This window comes from Phyllostomus hastatus, unplaced genomic scaffold, assembly GCF_019186645.2.
Source record: "Phyllostomus hastatus isolate PE091 unplaced genomic scaffold, TTU_PhHast_1.1 phas_contig_150, whole genome shotgun sequence".
NCBI lineage: Eukaryota > Metazoa > Chordata > Mammalia > Chiroptera > Phyllostomidae > Phyllostomus > Phyllostomus hastatus.
The window spans coordinates 355,590-373,468 of record NW_025333611.1 but is presented as its reverse complement, the minus strand read 5'-3'; the positions used below and the strand labels follow the sequence as shown (position 1 = coordinate 373,468).

The 17,879-nt window shown below is 71.5% G+C and overlaps 2 protein-coding genes across 3 annotated transcripts in view; one reads left to right on the top strand and one right to left on the bottom strand.

Moving 5' to 3' along the window:
* Positions 1-5,717, top strand: part of ADAP1 (ArfGAP with dual PH domains 1) — a 31,328-nt gene extending 25,611 nt beyond the window's left edge. For both annotated transcript variants that reach the window (XM_045824832.1, XM_045824822.1), the window contains 6 exons: positions 423-569; positions 3,906-3,989; positions 4,232-4,294; positions 4,721-4,792; positions 5,052-5,280; positions 5,356-5,717. In XM_045824832.1, coding sequence (XP_045680788.1) covers positions 423-569; positions 3,906-3,989; positions 4,232-4,294; positions 4,721-4,792; positions 5,052-5,280; positions 5,356-5,384 — 624 coding nt within the window. In that variant the 3' untranslated portion in view covers positions 5,385-5,717. The remainder of the gene's footprint in view (positions 1-422; positions 570-3,905; positions 3,990-4,231; positions 4,295-4,720; positions 4,793-5,051; positions 5,281-5,355) is intronic.
* A 1,406-nt stretch (positions 5,718-7,123) lies between these two features.
* GET4 (guided entry of tail-anchored proteins factor 4) lies at positions 7,124-17,440 on the bottom strand. The gene is made up of 9 exons (XM_045824845.1): positions 17,133-17,440; positions 12,413-12,491; positions 12,187-12,268; positions 11,778-11,927; positions 10,662-10,800; positions 9,807-9,947; positions 9,598-9,673; positions 9,428-9,500; positions 7,124-7,824 (listed from the first exon to the last, which is right to left on the bottom strand). Exons 1-9 carry the CDS (start codon positions 17,405-17,407, stop codon positions 7,739-7,741), a joined length of 1,101 nt encoding a protein of 366 aa, XP_045680801.1. The 5' UTR covers positions 17,408-17,440; the 3' UTR covers positions 7,124-7,738.
* Between the last annotated feature and the right edge of the window lie 439 nt (positions 17,441-17,879).

Sequence of the window (17,879 nt, the reverse complement as noted above, 5' to 3'; positions counted from 1 at the left end):
CACCCCTGCACATCAGTGGGACACGCAAGCAGACGTTGGGGCGCCCCTGGGCCCCCCAGGCAAACGGGGGGGGCAGGGGAGGGAGGGTCCAGAAGGCTGTGCAGCGGGCCCAGCTGTCCCAGGCCTGCTGAGGCCGGCACGTTGCCCGTGACGGGGAGACTGGGAGGTTCCGCGGCCGAAGCCTCATCCGCCCCCGCAGCCCCTGGGCCTGGACCAGGAGGAAGCCGGGCCTGCCCGTGGGGGCGGGGCGGGGGCAGACCTGGCAGGAACCTCTGGGGCAGGGCGGGGCGCCTGCCCAGGTGTGGAGTCCCACCGTGGTCCCCTGGGTCCCTGACCCCGGGGGATGCTGCTGCCACCGACGCCCCGGCCAGGCAGCGCGGGCCCCACGCGGGCCCGGTGTTGAGTCCAGCCTTGCTTCCCAGGCCAAGGAGCCCAAGGCCGTCATGAAGGTGGAGCACCTGAACGCCACCTTCCAGCCGGCCAAGATCGGCCACCCGCACGGCCTGCAGGTCACCTACCTGAAGGACAACAGCACCCGCAACATCTTCGTCTACCACGAGGACGGGAAGGTGGGCGCGCGGGCGGGCGCTGTGCGTGGGGCGTGTGACCCCGGTGCCCCCTCCCCCCCGCCCGTGCTGACCCGCCCTCGGGTCCCAGGAGCGAACCCCGGGGGCCGTGGGGCAGGAGCCTAAGCCGGCGGCGGCGGGTCTCGTTGGCGTGTGTCGCTGGAGGGCGCGGTGTCCCCGTTCACCGGGGACGCTGGGCTGGGGCTGTCTCCTCCCGCGGCTGCTGGTCGGGCCCGGGTGCCCCGGCCGCGCCGGCCCCCGCGGGTGAGCCGGGAGGTGTGCCGGGGCCGGCGGCTGCTCCTCCGGGTTCAGCGGCCTCTGCCCGTGGGGCCTGGGGGCCGCGTTCTCTGTGGGGGGAGTTTCGATGGCCGTGCGGGCTTCCTGCCAGTCCCAGGGCGGCTCAGGTCAGCTTCCGTGCGTCTGGGCAGCGGCGTTCCGTCAGGCCGCCTGCGCGGTTCCTCCGGAGTGGCCTGCGGCACGACTCTCCCCGCCACGGATCTCGGCGGTCTGGTCCCCTGTCTCTGTCCCCCACCCACCCTGCTGCGGGCGTGTCCGTCCTGCGAGCAGATCCGACGGACCGGCTCCAGGCCTCCCTCCGTTCCCCTCCTCCCTCCTTCATCGCCGCTCTCATCTCGGGGCGGGGGGGGGGTCTCCTCCCTTCCTCCTGCAGCCCCCGGTCGAGTGGGGTCCCGCTCCGGCTCCGGGAGCCGGGGCCAGGCTGCTGGTCTGGGCCCCTCCTGTCTCGTGGAGTCAGCAGCGGCGGTAGCGGCGGGGAAACTTCCATGCTGTCGGCCCCGCAGATCTTGGGGTGCGGTGCTTTTGTTTCCCTTTGCCCCGAAGTGTTGTCTCATTTCCCTGTGATTTCTTCTTTGATCTGCCGGTTCATTTGCATAATCGTGGAAATGCACAAGTGTGTGCGTTTACACACAGTTGTGTGTGTTTACCAGGGTTCTTTCCACTGTGGCCACAGAAGATACTCTGTATTCACTTGTTTTGAAAAATGATATTTTATTGACTTTGCCATCACAGTTGTCCAGACTTTTCGCCCTCTGCCCCCCTCGCAGCACCCCCCACTCTCTGAGGCCACCCCCACCGTTGTTCATGTCCGTGGGTCATGCCTGCGAGCTCTTTGGCTGCTCTGTTCCTAGGATGCACTTACATCCCCATGGCTGTTCTGTAACTACCTACTTGCACTTTTTAAAAAAGATTTTTGTTTACTTATTTTTAGAGAGCGGGGAAGGGAAGCAGAAAGAAGGAAAGAAACATGAGTGTGTGTTGACCCTCACGCGCCCCCTACGGGGGGCCTGGCCCGCAACCCAGGCATGTGCCCCGACTGGGGATCGAACCAGCGACCCTTGGTGTGTGGGCTGGTGCCAGATCCGCTGAGCCGCAGCGGCTGGGGCTGCCTCCCGTGTGTTGACGGTCTGTCCTTAGGCGCGTGAACATGGTGCCGGCTCTCACACCGGCATGTGTTTTCACGTTTGGTCTCCTGGGTCGCGTAGGAGGCACAAGGTGCAGTCACAGCCCTTGTCACAGCCGCAGCCGCTTTTGTCACTGGCCGCGTACGCGCCTCTCGGCGGCTGTGATGCAACGCGGCCCGGGGAGGGCCCTGGCGTCTCCAGAACTCCCGTGAGCTTTTCTTGGGGGGCGGGCAGGTCTGCCAGCCATGAGCTCCCCAGCTTTCGTTTCCCTGGGGGCGCCTGGACCCCTCCCTGCCTTTGGAAGGCTGGTTTTCCGAGGCATGCGGCTCCCGGCCGACAGGTCTGTTCCCCCAGAACAGTTGGGCTGTTGCCTCCCGGCCCCCAAGTGTCCGATGGGGAGTCCGCCTGCGTCCAGCTGGGGAGACTGGTCCCTGCTCCCCCCGCTCCCCAGGACCCTCTTCCCAGGCGTTTCCACGGCGCCCCCTCCCACGGGGACCCCCTCTAGCTCCACCCGCTGCCCCCACGCCACCGCCCGCTGCAGGTCTGCCCCGCTGTCAGGCCTGAGCCGGGGCAGACTTCTCCTTCCAGCGTGGACGGGCCTTTTTCCTGGAGCCCAGAGCTGCTGCCCCCACAGCCTGGTTCCCTGCATGCTTAGGACTCCCCAGACCCCCCTCGGACCCGGCCAGGTGAGCCAGGGTGCTGCTGGGCACCCTGGGGAGGGGCCCCGGGGCCCCAGCCCCAGCCCCAGCCCCAGCCCCAGCCGTTGGGGCGCCTGTCCTGGAGCTGCACCCACTGCTGACCAAGTCCAGTCGCTTCCCGAGACCCCACGCCCGGAGGGTGTCTCCGGAGCCCGTGCTGGACCCGGTGCTGCCGCAGGGTTCTGGGAGCAGTGGGTGCTCCCTCGTGACCGGGAGGTGCTGGAGCACCCACCCCTGGCCCCGGAGGGTCCTATGCCCTGCACTGGCCCTGCTTCCTGCAGCCCCTGCAGTTCCGACCTGGCCCCTCCCTCTTCTGTCCCTGCCGCTTCCTGTCTCGGCTCCTCCCTGGGAACCGTCTTCACCTCCGTCCCCCACACCCGTCGCTGCTGCTCCGGGCCCCCCACCCCCCCGCTGCAGAGCCCCCTGGTCTCCCCAGGCCCTTCCCAGGGAGCGCGTCCCGGGTGCATGGCCCAGCACCCTCGCCCTGGCCAGCGCCTGTCCAGCCAGGGGCTTGATTCCATCCTCCAGGGGCAGGTCTCCGGGGGTCGGTTTCCCCGGAGGGAACCACCCTCGGCCCACACGGCCCCAGGAGGGACCGTAACTTCAGTTCCTGGGCAGTGGCCCCTCTGCCCCCAACACCTGACCCTCGGGCACCTGCGGGGGGCGGGGCAGTCTTCCTCCGGGCCTCCTTCCTCAGAGCCCCGCCCACAGCTGTGGGGGCCTGCTCCTGGGGGGGCCTGCTCCTGTGGGGGGGGGCTCCTTGTGCACCCGGCAGGGCTGCCTGGCTCTCCTCGGCCCCAGGGCTCTGTGCCTCCTGGCGCCACACCCAGGGCTCCGGGGGTTAGTCCTTTGGAAAACGCCCCCCACCCCCCACCCCACCCCCCCCCCGCCCTCAGTGTGAGCAGGAGTTCTCCGCAGCCTCGCCAGGAGCCCCCGTGGGGCGGAGGGCGGAGGGCGGAGGGCAGAGGGCGGAGGGCAGGCAGTGGGGGGGGGGACCCCAGGAACAGCCCCACCGGGAGGAGCAAAGGCCCCTCGCGCCCAAACGGCGTCAGCGTCTGGGTGGCTGGCACGGGCGTCAGCCCCGCCTGCTGCCCCCCTGCCTGAGTGGGGTCCCCACTGGGTCCTTCCAGGCCCCACAGGTGCACCCTGGGTGGGGGGTGGCCGGAGTGGGTGGTGCGGCCTGTCCCCGGGCCGCGCCCACAGGCAGCCTCCGCCCCCAGGAGACGGTGGACTGGTTCAACGCCCTCCGAGCCGCCCGCTTCCACTACCTGCAGGTGGCCTTCCCCGGGGCCAGCGACGCCGACGTGAGTGGCTGCTGCCGTGGCTGCCTCCGCGGAGGGGGAGGGTAGGATGGGGGTGGGCCGGGGGCTGACCATGGCCCCCCATGGACCCTGCCCTGAGGCCAGTGGCCCCACAAGGGACCACAGCAACCCTTCTGGATTCCGGGGCGCCTGAGCTGAGCTGTGGGGGAGGGAGCGGGAGCTGGGGCTCGTGGGGAGCGGTGGGGGGGTGGTGGACGGAGCAGCTGAGCCTCTCCCCTCCCCAGCTGGTGCCGAAGCTGACCCGGAACTACCTGAAGGAGGGATACATGGAGAAAACGGGGCCCAAGGTGCGTCTGCAGCTGCCCTGGGCCCCCCGGGGTCTCACACGGGGGTCAGCACCGGTCACCTGGGGGGGTTGCCTTGGGGTGGGAAGGTGAGGCCTCAGCTGGCCGGCACGTCCCTGCCTGCAGGGTCATCTCGGGGTGGATGGTCCTGGCCCCCAGAATATTTTGTAAGCACAGGGGCCCCACTGACGGGTCCCCCTCGGGTCAGCCCTGGCCCTCTCCACCCTGTACCTGGGCCCCTGCTGGGCCCCACCCCGGCCACACGGGGACCCTCCCAGCACTCGGTGGCCCCACGGCCCAGACCCTGCCTGGGCCCGGGGCGGGCGGGGGAGGCTGAGGCGAGGGCTCTGCCCCCCGGGGTGAGCTGTGGTCAGCTGGGGCGAGGGCTGGCCTCAGACCACAGCCGGGCCCTGGCGCTCCAACCCACAGCAGACGGAAGGCTTCCGGAGGCGCTGGTTCACCATGGACGACCGCAGGCTCATGTACTTCAAGGACCCCCTGGTAAGCCGGGGCCTCGGCCGGGGCCGGAGTCCGTGCAAGGTGGGCGTGCCGCCTGCTCCCGCCGCCCCGGGGCCGAGCGCACCCTGGCCGGCCAGCTCCGCTGGGAGGGAGGAGCGGCTCCCGGGACCCTGGGCCCGCTGGCATCCCCCAGCTCTGTGCACGGCTGGGCCTGGACCGGAAGCTGCCCGGGGAACAGCCCCTGTGGCCCCTGGTGGGTCCCTGCGCTGCTCAGCCTGCGCCCCCCCGCCTCCCCCCCCAGGATGCCTTCGCCCGGGGAGAGGTCTTCATCGGCAGCAGGGAGAGCGGCTACACGGTGCTGGACAGGCTGCCCGCGTCCACCCAGGGCCACCACTGGCCGCACGGCATCACCATCGTCACGCCGGAGCGCAGGTTCCTGCTGGCCTGCGAGACGGAGGCCGAGCAGCGGGCCTGGGTGGAGGCCTTCCGGAAGGTGGTGGACAGGCCCATGCTGCCGCAGGAGTACGCAGGTGAGGGCCGGGCCGGGCCGGGGCCGGGCAGCCCCGTGGGGCCGGGGCACAGCCTGACGCCCGTCCCTCTTCCAGTGGAAGCCCACTTCAAGCACAAGCCCTAGCGAGCGCCGGCCCCGGGGGCCCGAGGAGCGTGAACTCGGCGACGTGGCCGGGCCCGGGCAGCGGGGCCAGCGGACCGAGGAAGCCGCCACCGGTGCCCGGGCAGCCCAGACGTGGCGGGGACCTGAGCTGGAGCCGCGCAGTGGCCCCCGGCCCGACCACGGACAACGCGTGCTGCCCCGACCCCCAGCCCCCCCCCGGGGGTCACACAGCCCCTCACTGACTCGCCCTGCCACCCCCGCCGTGGCGCCCCCCGGACTGGGGGCCTGGACTGGGGACTACCGGCGGCCTGCATGCCCACCCTGAGTCCCCCCAATAAGTATTTATTGATCATCTGCTGGGTGTCAGTCTCGCAGTCCTGGGGGCTGGAGGGGGCGCACCGCCTCCAACCTCAAGCTGCCCTGGAGGGCACACGGGCCCCGGGGGTCAGAGGTCTCCAGGCTGCCCACTCCTGCCCCCTGGGGTGCCTCACTGCCCAGGCGCCGCCTCCCCTCCCCCAGCCAGACCTCACCTTCTTCGAACCCTCAGAAGGCGGAGGCCCAAGGCCAGCTCCCCCACCCCCGGGGCCCAGCATGCCACCGTCTCCCCAGCAGTTACAGCCACTGGGACCCCCCCCCAGGTGCACCGGCCCCACTGCCCGGGGCGGGGGTCTGTGAGACGGTGTTTGGGAGGAGGAGGTGGTGCAGAGCCCTTTCCCAGGAGGCCGCGGGGCCTGGCCTAGGAGACGGGGCAGCTCCCCGAGACCTGCCGGTGGGGGCGGCCGGTTTACCCCTTTCCTCTGAACCCAGGTCTGCAGCTGCCCTGCCCCTGCCGCCGCCCCCTCACTGACCAAGGGGAGACCCGGGTCAGAGGGCAACCCCGAGGGGCCCTGCGCGCAGGCCAGCAGCCCCCTGGCCCTCCTGGGCCGGCCGCCTCGCCCCTCCCTGCACCCGGACGTGGGGCGCCCGCTCCACAAGTGCGGGCGTGTGAGCTCTGCCCTGTGCGTGCCCGCGCATCCGGCCAGGAAACGGGCCCCCTTAGCGTGTTAGCAAGAAACGAGGGGAGGGCGTCAGGACTGGCTGGGCCAACTCCCCAGGACCAGGGAGAAGGCCTGGCCACCCTGCTGGCCGCGGGCCCCTGAGTGGACGGGGCCACTCCCCGTCTGGTCTGTGGGCCGGCGGGTCCGTGCAGGGAGTGTCCGGGGCTCTCTGGCCGAGTTCCTCCCACCGTGCCCCAAGGGGGAGGCAGTGCAGGGACGCCGAGTTCCCAGCAAAGGACTGTGCCCCCCGCAGCCACCTTCCCTGACCGGCGGGGCGGCTGCAGGCCCTGCCGCAGGGGTCCGGCTGGCGGGCCGTGAGGAAGCGCGTGCAGTTCCACGGTGGAGGCAGGAGGGGGCGTGTGCTGCACGGCCGCTCGGCCGGCGTGTGCCGAGTCTGTCTGGGATGGGTCCTGGGGGCAGCCGCACACGACAACGTGCGCTCCGCCCCCGAGTGCGGCCGCTCCGTCAGGGGCAACTCCTGGTTTCCAGCCCCGCACCCACCTTCCCCACGCCCCGCCCCACCCTCTCTAGAGGACCCCGGGGGTCCCCGGCCGCACCCTGGGGCCCCCCTGCAGCGGCTGTGTGTTCTGCCTGCCCTGTCAGCAGACTGTTTCTCCAGACCGAAACCTGGGGGGGACGCTCGTGCGCTGGCCGGGGCTGCGGGCCTCTGCTCGGCGGCATCCCCGCCCCAGGAGCCCCCCAGAAAGAGCCAGTGCTGCGAAGCCCAGTAGAAAGGGTTTATTTGCACTCCACAGGAACACAAGCTTCCAGTCCCACCGTCAGGGCCCACGGAGCGGCCCACGCTGCCCCTTCCGGGCACGGGCACCGCGTGTCAGTCCGCTGCTCCCGCTCCGACTGTGGAGGGAGTGTGTGTCCCGCTCCAGCCGCCCCGGAGCGCCTGCGGGCGTCCGTGGGCCGGGCCCCTTGCTGCAGGCCGCTTGCCGGTCAACGCCCAGGACGAGGGTGGAGGCAGCGCTGCCGGGCGCACGCGGCTCCACAAGGTGCGAGTCCAGTGGCCTCCACACACCTGCCCGGCGCCCGGCAGCGGCCTTGGGGGCGTGGCAGGGAGTGGCCCCGGAGCCACCAGGGGACGTGCACGTGGGGTCGGCCGACGGCGGGCCCCGGCACCCAAAGCAAACCAGAAACAAAGGACTGGGGGAGGCCGGCGCGCGGGCCTGTGCTTTATTGTGGGGCAACCCGAGGCCGCGGCCGCCCGCCCCCGGCCGGGGCCCGCCCACAGGCGCCTACACAGCTGCCGCAGCCTCCGAACGGGGAGGGGCCGGGCTCCCACGCGGGACCACGCCGCCGGCCGAGGGCCTCGTGCAGGTGGAGGCGGCGTCAGTCGAGCTCGATGGGGCTGCTGTCGTCCTGGCTGTCCTCGCCCTCCTGCTCCGAGGAGCCCATGAGGCTGCTCAGGAGGTTACCTGGAAGCAGACGCACTGTCAGGGGCCCGCAGACCCCCAGCGGGGCAGGCAGGCCGGGAGAGGAAGGAAAGGCTTCCAAACCGGAAGGGAGGAGGTGAAACTACCTGTTTGCAGGCGACAAGGCCCTACGTGCAGAAAACCCTAACCGCCGTCACCTCAAAACTGCTGAAACTAACTCGGGGATTCAGCCAAGCTGCAGGACACGGAATCCACGTGCAACCAACAGTCCCTTGCGTCGTGGGCAGCAGCTCCGAAAACCTGGACCTGCAGTCGCACCCACGGTCCCGCCCCGGCAGCCACGTCCTCGGGGGGGAGGCGCGTGCGAGGGGCCCGCGGGCGCTGTGGGACGAGGTGGGGGCACCGCCCCCCCCTCCCGGCCCGGCCCAGACCCACCGCCCTCCCTCCCCACGCCCCCTGTGACACACTTTCTGCGGGAGGTCAGGGGCCCGAGCAGCCAGAACAGCCTGGAGGAGGAGGACGGGGCCGGGGTGGGCAGCCGGGAGCAAACCAGAAGCTCAGGCGGCGGACAGGGGCCGGGCAGGCCGCCACAGGAAGCCAGCTGAGCGCCCGGGGCACCCACAGGGGAGGGGAGGGTGGGCCCTGACGTGGCGTGCGCACACGGGGACGCACTGAAAACGCGCCGGAGGCCGGGACGCAGGAGCCGAGGCGCCGGGGCTCCCCGACGCAGAGCCGCACGCACCTCCTGGCCGTGACCCCGAGGGCCCAGGCGTCCTGAGGGTGGACTCCCGCGAAGCGCGGAGAAGCCCGGGGGGCCCAGGGGGGAGGGCGGCCCCTCTGTGGGGGCCGTGTGCGCCCAGAGGGGTGGGCGCGACGCGGGGAACCTCCCTGCCTGCCCCCAGTTTCTGCTGTGGACCCAACGCTGCTCCGAATGCACGGCCTCAGAGGAGAGAACGCGGCCCCGGCCGGGAAACAGGCTTGGGAAGGTGTACCTGGAGGGATCGACATCCAGGAAACACCCGGGGAACAACACCATCCAACCCAAAGGCGCCCGCCCGAGTGGCCGCGGCGCCCACAGGAGGACGCACCATCGCAAACAGGGACCATGTGGCACCGCCGCACGCCCGGGGGGACGGCGGCGTCGGCACGGCCCTCACGCACCGGCGGCGGGCACCCAGCCACTCCAGGGCCTGTGCCCCGGGGAGCCGAACGCAGGGTCTCCGCCTGGACCCCACGCTCCGACGCTCACAGCGCCCGACAGGCGGTGGCAGCCCAGGCCGGGGGCCGGCTCTCCGCGGACCTGGAGAGGACAGTGTTGAGGGCCTGGGCGGCCCGCACATGGGGGGCGCCTGGGGCCAGGTGGGGGGGGGGGCCTGTGTGGGGAGGGGTGGGGGCAGGTGAGAACGTCCCGGGAGGACGGGGTGATGGCCCCCCACTCAGAAGTGGTGAAAGTGGCCCGTTCTGTGTCCTGCGTGGCTCCCACAATAAAGAAGCCGGAAGAGAAACCCGGCCCCCATCCTGTGACCGTGAACAGGGAGCCCGGGGGGGTGGGGGGGGCGGCGGTGGCAGCCCAGGAGGCCCTGGGGGAACGGGGAGAAGGCCCCGGGGCGGTGGAGGCGCGGCCGGCAGGTGCGTGGGGCCTTACCTAGCAAGCCTCCATAGGAAGACGTCTGCTTGGGCGGCACCCCGAAGAAGAGCTGTCCTATCCTGTCGAGGTACTGGCGGGGGGGGGGGGGTGGCAGCTGTGAGCGAGCGCAGGGACCCCCGCCCCCTGGGGGCCCCGGGGACCCCGGCGGCCCCACCCCGCGCCCTCACCTCGTTGTACATGGGGTCCCGCCGCAGCGACGGCTGGTACTGCTCGCATAGCACCGTGAACACCGTCAGCTTGCCCCTGGAACAGACCAGACAGCAGGGGCTGGGCTCCGCGGCCGCCTGGGGCCCGAGGGTGGGGAGGGCCCTTGGGGGCGGGGGGGACGACGCGAGGGCCGAGGGCGCCCGCACCCCGCCCGCGCACACACGCTCACCCGTCCACGGCCAGCAGCAGGAACCAGATGAAGTTGAGCAGCGGCTGCACGAAGGGGGGGCCGTCCTCGATGGAGGGGTGCTTCTGGGTGTAGGTCGCGAACACCACCGAGGCGCTGCTCTTGTTCTTCAGACACAGGAACCTGGGGCGAGGGCGCGGCCCCCCTGAGTGCGGCCACTCGGCCCCGACCCAGAGCCGGTGCACCGGGCCTCCAGGGCTCAGGAGCGGAGAGTGTGGGGGCGGGTGGGCACGGGGTCCCGGGCAGACAGAAGAGGGGACAGAGGGGCCCCACCCCCGCACACGGCTGTCAGCGCTCACTGGGCCCCACCCACGTGCGCACAGCCCGGGGCCTGGGTGTCCGAGGCCCGGGGGGGGGGTGGAGGGTGTCCCCACAGTGGGGCAGGCAGAGGCGCGGGCGCCCGCAATCAGCCCTCTTACCAGGGCGCAGAGAGGGGCCGTGCAAAGGGGGCTGAGACCCTCCACTCGGGGCCACGTTCAGCCCAGAGAGAACGTCTCCGCCGAACACCACGCGCCAGACCTGCGGGCCGGGGGCCCCCCTCGCCCAGCCCCCACGCCCGGCCCCCGGACCCCAGGGTGTCTGTGCAGGAAGCGAGCCCACCCCATGCTGCGTGTCGGTGTTGACACTCAGCAAAACCGTCGGGAAGGCAGCCAGGGAAGGGACCGGGCGCTGGTGCCCGTGGGGACGGCGTGTTGCCGCAGGGACTCCCGGAGGGATGAGCATGGCCTCCGGGCCGCAGTTCCCGACGCCCGTCACCCCACGGAGATGCGGCCCTCCGCCCCGCCCAGGAGCAGACACGTGGTGGGGGGGCACAGGCGTGAGCCGGCCCCTACTTACTGCAGGACGGCCTGGGCCACGAACATGTCCACCTCGCTGCGGAAGCCCCGGGCGGTGGAGTACTCCACCAGCATGTTGGCGCAGCCCTCGCCGTCGGTGGAGTGCAGGAAGTGGTACCGCGACTCGCAGTAGTTTTGCTCTGCGAGGGGGAGAGGGGCCCCGTTGGCACAGAGGCGGGCCCCTGGCCTCACTGGTGCGGCCGTGGGACAGGCGTCGCCCGGCAAAGCGAAAGGTCACCGGTTCAATTCCTGGTCAGGGCGTGGGCCTGGCTGTCGGTTCGGCCGCTGGATGGGGGTGCGCAATCAACGCTTCCCTCCCCCCGCCCCCCTAAGAAATAAAGACCACATTTAAGAAAACTAAAGGTGTACCTTCTCTCACACTCCCAGCTCCCCTGCCGTCGGGCTGCACCCCGACGACCCAGCCCAGACACCAGGCGCCACCCGCCCCCCACCCAGCAGCTCCGGCCGCCCCTGGCCACCCCGGAGCACACTGCCGCGAGGGCAGTGACCCCGCTGAACGGTCTGACAGGGTGGCTCCGCGAGCCACGGTGGCGTGGGTGGGGCTGTGAGCCGCAGTCCGCCAGGAGCCCCCGACCTGCACTGCGCCTGCTGCACACCGGCCTGAGGAGATGGACCACGTGCGCCCCAGGCCCCCCGCCTCACGCCTGCTTGCCCCTCCGAGGCCCGGGAGGCTGCACCTGGCCCTGGACGTGACCGCAGGTGCCGGGACCCCAGGCTGCCTGCTGCTGGCCACTCTGCTTGGTGGCTTCGTCCTCACGCAGCTGCGCCCGGCACGCAGGCGGGACACGTGCGTGGGCCCGAGCCACAGGCCGGAGCCCGGCACCCACACGGGAGTCCCCGGGCGCCGAGCGGGAGGCAGGACCGGCACCGGGACTCGGGCACCACCGCTGGGCGCCGGCCTGGGGGGCAGGACGCTGCCCGGGCCCCGCCACACGGTCACAGCCCCACCCCGGGCTGGGCGGCGTCCCCGGCCTCAGGACACGACCGAGAGGAGGCAGAGGCCCGGGCGCCCCGTCCGCCGTGGCCGAGAAGCCCCGAGGTCCGCAGGGGAGCGAGGGGAGCCCGCGGGAGCCCTGCACGCCCACGGCAGACCCACCTCGCCACAGGGTGAGGGCCAGCAGCTGGTGCAGCCGCGGGTGGCCCAGCCTCCCGGACCCTCCGCCGGACCACTTCAGGGCTCTGGACACGAAGGCCACTCGCTCTGGGGAGTTCGGGTCCATCAGGCTGAACAGTCTCGCCAGGCTTTCTAGAAAAAGCACACACAGACCCTTGCGGAAGAGCGGGCATGGCCTCGGCTCTCCCCGCAGCGTGTCCGAGGGGGCCGACCGCGCAACGGGCCCTCGCCCGGGGGGGAGCTCGCAGCCCCATGCTGCCCCCAACCACGCCCAGGGGAGCCAGCCGGCGGCAGGGGTCTCCTCGCAGCCCCAGGGGGCAGGTCCCGGTGGCCGACAGCGTGGTGCCCCTGGCGCGCGTGGGGGGGAGGGTCGCCCCGTGAGAAAGCTCACCCAGCAGCTCCTCGGCCACCTCCGCCTCGGCCTTCTCCAGCGACTCCAGGACCAGCATGGACAAGTCCGCGGCACTGTTTTGCTACGAGACGTGAAAGCAGACGGGACCCCCACGGTCAGAACGGGGGTCCCGTGTCCAGAAGACACAGCAAGGTCACCCCGATGCCCAGCCCCGGCACAGCGCCACGCCCCAGGCAGGGACACGCCGGCGGCGCCCACCGCTCACCTGGCCGTGGCTGAAGAAGAGCAGGGCTCCCGAGCACATGAGCTCCCGGGCCTCCACGTGCTTGTTCTGTGACATGTACCTGCGACAGGGGACGGGGGGGGGGGGGGGGGGGCAGGTGCCAGTTACGCCCAGCCGCCAGAGGGCGGTGCCGGGAGATCAGGGGGACGCGAGCACGCCGGCAGTGACCAGCGCGCCTCCTGCCAGGACAACGCGAACTGGGTGCAGTCCCTGCGGTCGGCCGACACCACGGGCCCCTGCCACGCACCCACACAAGCGCATGCATGCGTGCACGCACACACACACATGTGACCTGGCCCCAGCTCTGCCGCGGGAGCCCCGGCGAGCGCCCGGACGGGGCTCCACCTGCAGGGACCCCCAGGGCCGGCAGCCGCGCAGCCCGTCTCCGCTGGCCGAGGACACACACCGGGCCCCCCGGCTCAGGCAGTGAGAGCCCAGGCGGGGGGCAGGCCCAGGTGGGGCACAGACACGCCTGAGGGGCAGCCACACCGAGTCCCTGGGACAGTGGGGCCTGTTTCCGGGGACGAGGGGCAGAGGTCGGACGGCCCCCAGGCAGCCCCCCCCAAGAGGAACCCGGGAGAGCCGGGGAAGAGAGGCGAGGGCGACAGACAGCGGGACGGCGCAGGGGCCCTGGTGGCCGAGTGGGGCCGAGAGCGGCCGAGCCCCCGCCCCCCAACGGGGGCCAGCTGCTGGCGGAGGGCGTCGCCCACGGGCAGTGCAGCTCGTCCTGCCCTTGTTGTCAGAGGAAGCGCCGTGCGGTGCGGCAGACCCCGTGTGTCTCCCCAGAAATCTACGGCTCGCCCCCTGCCGTGTCGCAACGAAGGCTCCTTGCCCCCTGGCACCAGGATGCCTGAGAGACCCCCACTCTGGGACACGGGCACTAGGGGGGTGGGGACGGTACACACAGCCAGTGCCCCCCAAATGCAAGAACGGCTCCCACAGGGCCCAGTGGCAGCACCAGCACCTGAATGCCAGCTCCGTCCCCAGACAGCCTGGCGGCAACGGCCACCAGGCACGGGAGCGGGCAGCAGCTCGCAAGCCCCTCCCCCACCTGCCACACCCCTACCATGGTGGTTGCTGCGAGGCCCAGGTGACACGAATGCTGTGGGGACACTGCCACCCTGGTCCCCCAGGTGGGGGCCGAGGCCCCCAGGACCATAGCGCCCCTCCCCCCGGGGGTGCAGGCAGCCCAGGTGACAGAAAAACTCGGGTGCAGTGCCGTCCACTGGAAGCAGAACCACCCCCTCCAGGCACCAGCCTGAGCTAGTCACAGGAACGGGCACCTGAGCGAGGGACTGCGCTCCCCCTGGAGACCAGCCCCAGGAGCACGGTGATGGTGGGGCCACCGGAAGGGACACCAGCCGTGCCCAGGGACCCGAGGACACGGAGCCTTCAGCAGCCTCCAGGAGGCCGCCCGACAGGCTGCAGGCTCTGCGGCGGCAGCTGCGCGCGCTCGGGAGCAAAGCGACGGGCACGTCACCAAAGGGGCGTGAGGGGAACCAGACCGGAGCCCAGGCTGCAGAGCCCCGTGCGGGGGGCGGGGGACAGAGGGCCCCGAGGAGGAGCAGCTTGAAGCCAGGCCCGCAGGAGGGACCTGGGAGGCGGGGGGCGGGAGGGCACTGCCCAAGGGTCCTGGTCCGGAGCGAGCGAGGGGGGAGCTGAGAGCAGAGGGCCAGTCGGGAGGAAGGCCCAGGAACTCCCCGGACGCAGGGCGGGGACTGGCCTCTCGCGTGCTGGCAGGACGCTGTCACCGAGACGCAGAAGACCCTCCCCAGGACGCAGGCTGCTCACACTGTCCAAAAGGTGAGTGACAAAAAAAGTGCTCCCAAGGCCTCTGGGGGGGAGGAGACAGCGACCCGCAGAGGCGCTGGAGAGAACCGCAGGCAGAGACACCAGCGGCCCACGCCGGGTCCAGCAAGGGGGCCGCGGGGGCGGGGCCGCAGACAGACAGACAGACAGAAGCAAAGCCCTGTCCCTGGGACCCAGGACAGGGTGCGGCACGCACTTCACTGCAGCACCGAAGTGCGGTTGCTGCCTCCGCGCACCGCAGCTGACCAGGGGCTGGCTCAGAGAGAGACCCCGGTGACAGACAGGAGCAGTGAGCAGGGGCCGGCGGCCCCCGGACAGGGAGCGAGGGCAGCAGCCAGGCCCAGAGCGGCTTCCTCTGGGGGCGCGGTGCGCTCCACAGGCTCACCCGCCCACAGCGCGGACACCCGAGGCCGGCGGGAAACGTGGGGGGAGAAAACAGAGGGAACCACTGGCCCGAAACCGCCACTCGCGGAGAGAGGACCAGCGAGGCCGGCGCACAGCCGGAAAACAAAGGCTGCACGGCCGGGGCTGCGGCCCCTCCCAGGCCAGCGCCACTGGACCGGCGCCTGCCAGAGCCCCCAGGGAGCCGGCGGGTCACCACGCGAGGCCCCACTGTGCTCGGCCCAAAGACGAACTCCGAGTCCGGGGCCGTGGTCTCCCTTAGAACGCGGGTGCCGCCACCACCTCAGGCACAACGAGTTTCAGGACAAGGACGGTAACACAAAGACGGACATTTCACAGCAAGGAGGGGGCAGTCCATCAAGACAAAGTAACACCGCCCCGCTGGTGCGGCTCAGTGGACTGAGCGCCGGCCTGCAAACCAAAGGGTCACCGGTTCGATTCCCGGTCCGGGCACAGGCCTGGGTTGCGGGCCAGGTCGCCAGCAGGGGGCGCATGACAGAGAACCCCACACTGATGTTTCTCTCTCCCTTTCTCCTTCCATTCCCCTCTCTCTAAAAAGTAAAACCTTTTTTTTAAAAAAAAAGAAGAAACAAATAAACAACAAAGTAACATTTATGTGCGAGCGGTCCGAGGAGACAAGGAGCCCGCCCACGGCCCCTCCGTGGGGCCGGAGCCAAGCGCTGACGCCCGCGCTCAGCCCGGGCGCCAGCGGCCAGACCCCGTCCTGCGGACACACCCTAGGGGACGCCCCCCGGCCCGCCAGGAGGCCCAACTCCTCCTCCAACTGCGTCAGCATTGACGTGCGTGCGTCAGGATTGACGCGAGTGCGTCGTGACGTGGGCACCTGCCCGGGGTGACACGTCACATCCGGGTCCACCCGCACAATGGCCCCCCGCTCGCACGGCCGACGCACTGACACGCGCGCGCGTGCATCTGGAAACAATCCCGCTGAGCGAACGCGGCCCGTCCGCAGGGCAGGTGCTGCGCGAGTGAAACCGCAGACATGCGCCCGCCGACCGCCGACCGCGAGCTGCGCGACCTCAGGGCTGCCGAGCGCTTCGGCGTCCCGCTCGGCGCCCGTTTCGGGGGTGTGCGTGTGTGAGGGCTCCCCGATGCACACTGTAGCACCCTCACACCTTCAGGGACCCTCCTCCCGCCTGGCCCAGGGGGGCCTCCCGGGTGCTGCTGCAGCCACCGCGGACGCGTCCCCAACAAGGCCCTCGGCAGGCCGCTCACTTCTCAGGACTCCTAGCGGGGCGGAGGGGCCCCATCCGTGGCCCACGACGAGGCCGGGCTCGGAGGGTCACCAAGGCGTCGGGGTCCCAGGCTGCAGAGCAGCGGTGGGAGGCCGGGCTGGCGAGGCGGCTGCCCGTTCATCCTGTCCCCTGGGCTCGGGGACTCGCCGCCGTGAGGCTCATCCCGCTCCTCTGCAGCGTCTCCGAGGGACGGGCTGGAAACACGGCAGGCAGCGTTTGGTTCGGGGAGACCCAGTTTTGCTGATTAATCACTGGGGCGGACGGTGACAGGAATCCCAGGACCAGCCAGCGCTTGGCGACCTTGAGGTTACAGCAGCTCCCACGGCAGCGGCGCAGGCGGGGCGAGGGCGGCAGCGGCGACCGCCCTGTCTCGGCTGGGGTCGGTCCCTCGAAGAACTATCCACTCGGCCCTCCAGGCACGCAGCCCGAGCTCGGTCGGTGGCAAGGCGCTCAACCCAAACAGAAACTGGTCAACGAAGGCCGGAGCGGACACCACCTCCGAGAGCCAGGGACACTGATTTAACCGGCCCGGGGCAGAAGCTTGACAGCCTGGCCTCCTGGTGCCAAGGGCTGACCCCACGGTCTGTCCCACGGTCTGTCCCCACGGCTCTGCATGGACAGAATGAATTCTGCACGTCGCCTTGGGGACCGTCCCGACCTGATGAGCGGCCCCAAACCACAAAGGGTCGCACAAGGCAGCAGCCGCTCACCAGCGGGCCGTCCCCACATAGGAACAGTATGACGGGACAGCAGTTGAGGCGGGACAAGGGAACCCCGGGACACCGCGCCCAAGGGAGACTGGGAGCTTGCCGTGCAGCGCGGGAGCTGATCACTGAGACCCCGGGGCCACCTCTCCGGCAACCCGGACCCCACGGCCCAGCCCCACGCACGTGGCCGGAGGCCAACGCAGGTACCCCCGCTGTGCCCGGCGGTAAACACCGCTGCTTCGGCGGGTCGCCGAGGGGGCGAGCGAGGACACCGGAACGGAAAGAGCTGGGACCGGGTGCCGAACGGGAGGAAAACCGTGAGACTCCGCGCGCGGGCTTCAGACGCCTCGGCGCCCGGGGAACCAGCCCGGGGGTGCGCAGAGCGGGCGGGCGGGGGCGAGGCCGGGGAGCTCCGTCGGCCGTCGCCCGTTCCCACTGGCTCCGCGCCCGGCAGTGGAGCCGGCCGGCGGGCGGGGGCGGGGCAGGGCGGGGCGGGGCGGACGGGGACCCCCAGGCGGCGGGGGCTACCTGAAGAACAGGGTCCGGTACATCTGGTGCGCCTCGTAGTAGTCGCCCTTCTCGACGCTGGCGCGCAGCTTGCCCTCCACGCGCTGGACGCCGCCGCGGTTGCGGGCCCCGTTGCGGGCGCCCTCCTGCTCTGCCATCGCCGCCGCCGCCGCCGCCGCCGCCGCCGCCGCCATGGGCCGGCGCTCCGCGCAGGGCTGACGCTGTCGCAGGCGCGGTGAACAGCGCCTCTCGGCTCCCGTCCCGGCGGCCGCCCGACGTTCTCTACGGTGGCCCATGAGGAGCGGCCCGCAGCCACGTGACCGCGACAAGGGCGGACGGCCACGTGACCGTGGGTTGGCCTGGCGGGCGGCCACGTGACCGCGGCGGCGCAGTGACGTCGTCGGGCACGCCGCTGCGTCCGCAGCCGGGTCTCGCGGGCCTGTGCCTCTGGGGTGTCGTGGGCGGGTGGAGAGGGCGTGACAGGAAGTGCTTCAGCGGTTCCCGCGGCGCGTGGCCAAGTCTCAAGGGCGCGCGGGGTGGCCGCGGGCGGGCGGGCGCCGAGCTACGGCAGCACCAGCTCCGCATCCGCCCGCCCTGGCGGGCGTTTGAGTCGCGCGGACGGCGGTCCGCCCTGGTCGAGGGGCTCGCGCGTGCGTACCCGGGAGCCCCACACCGTCCCGACTTCCGGGTACAGCCAGCGCAGAGCGGAGGGACGGCGTGTCGCGAGCGCCCGGGGTCACACCTGCTGCCCGGAGGAAGCTGTGGGGC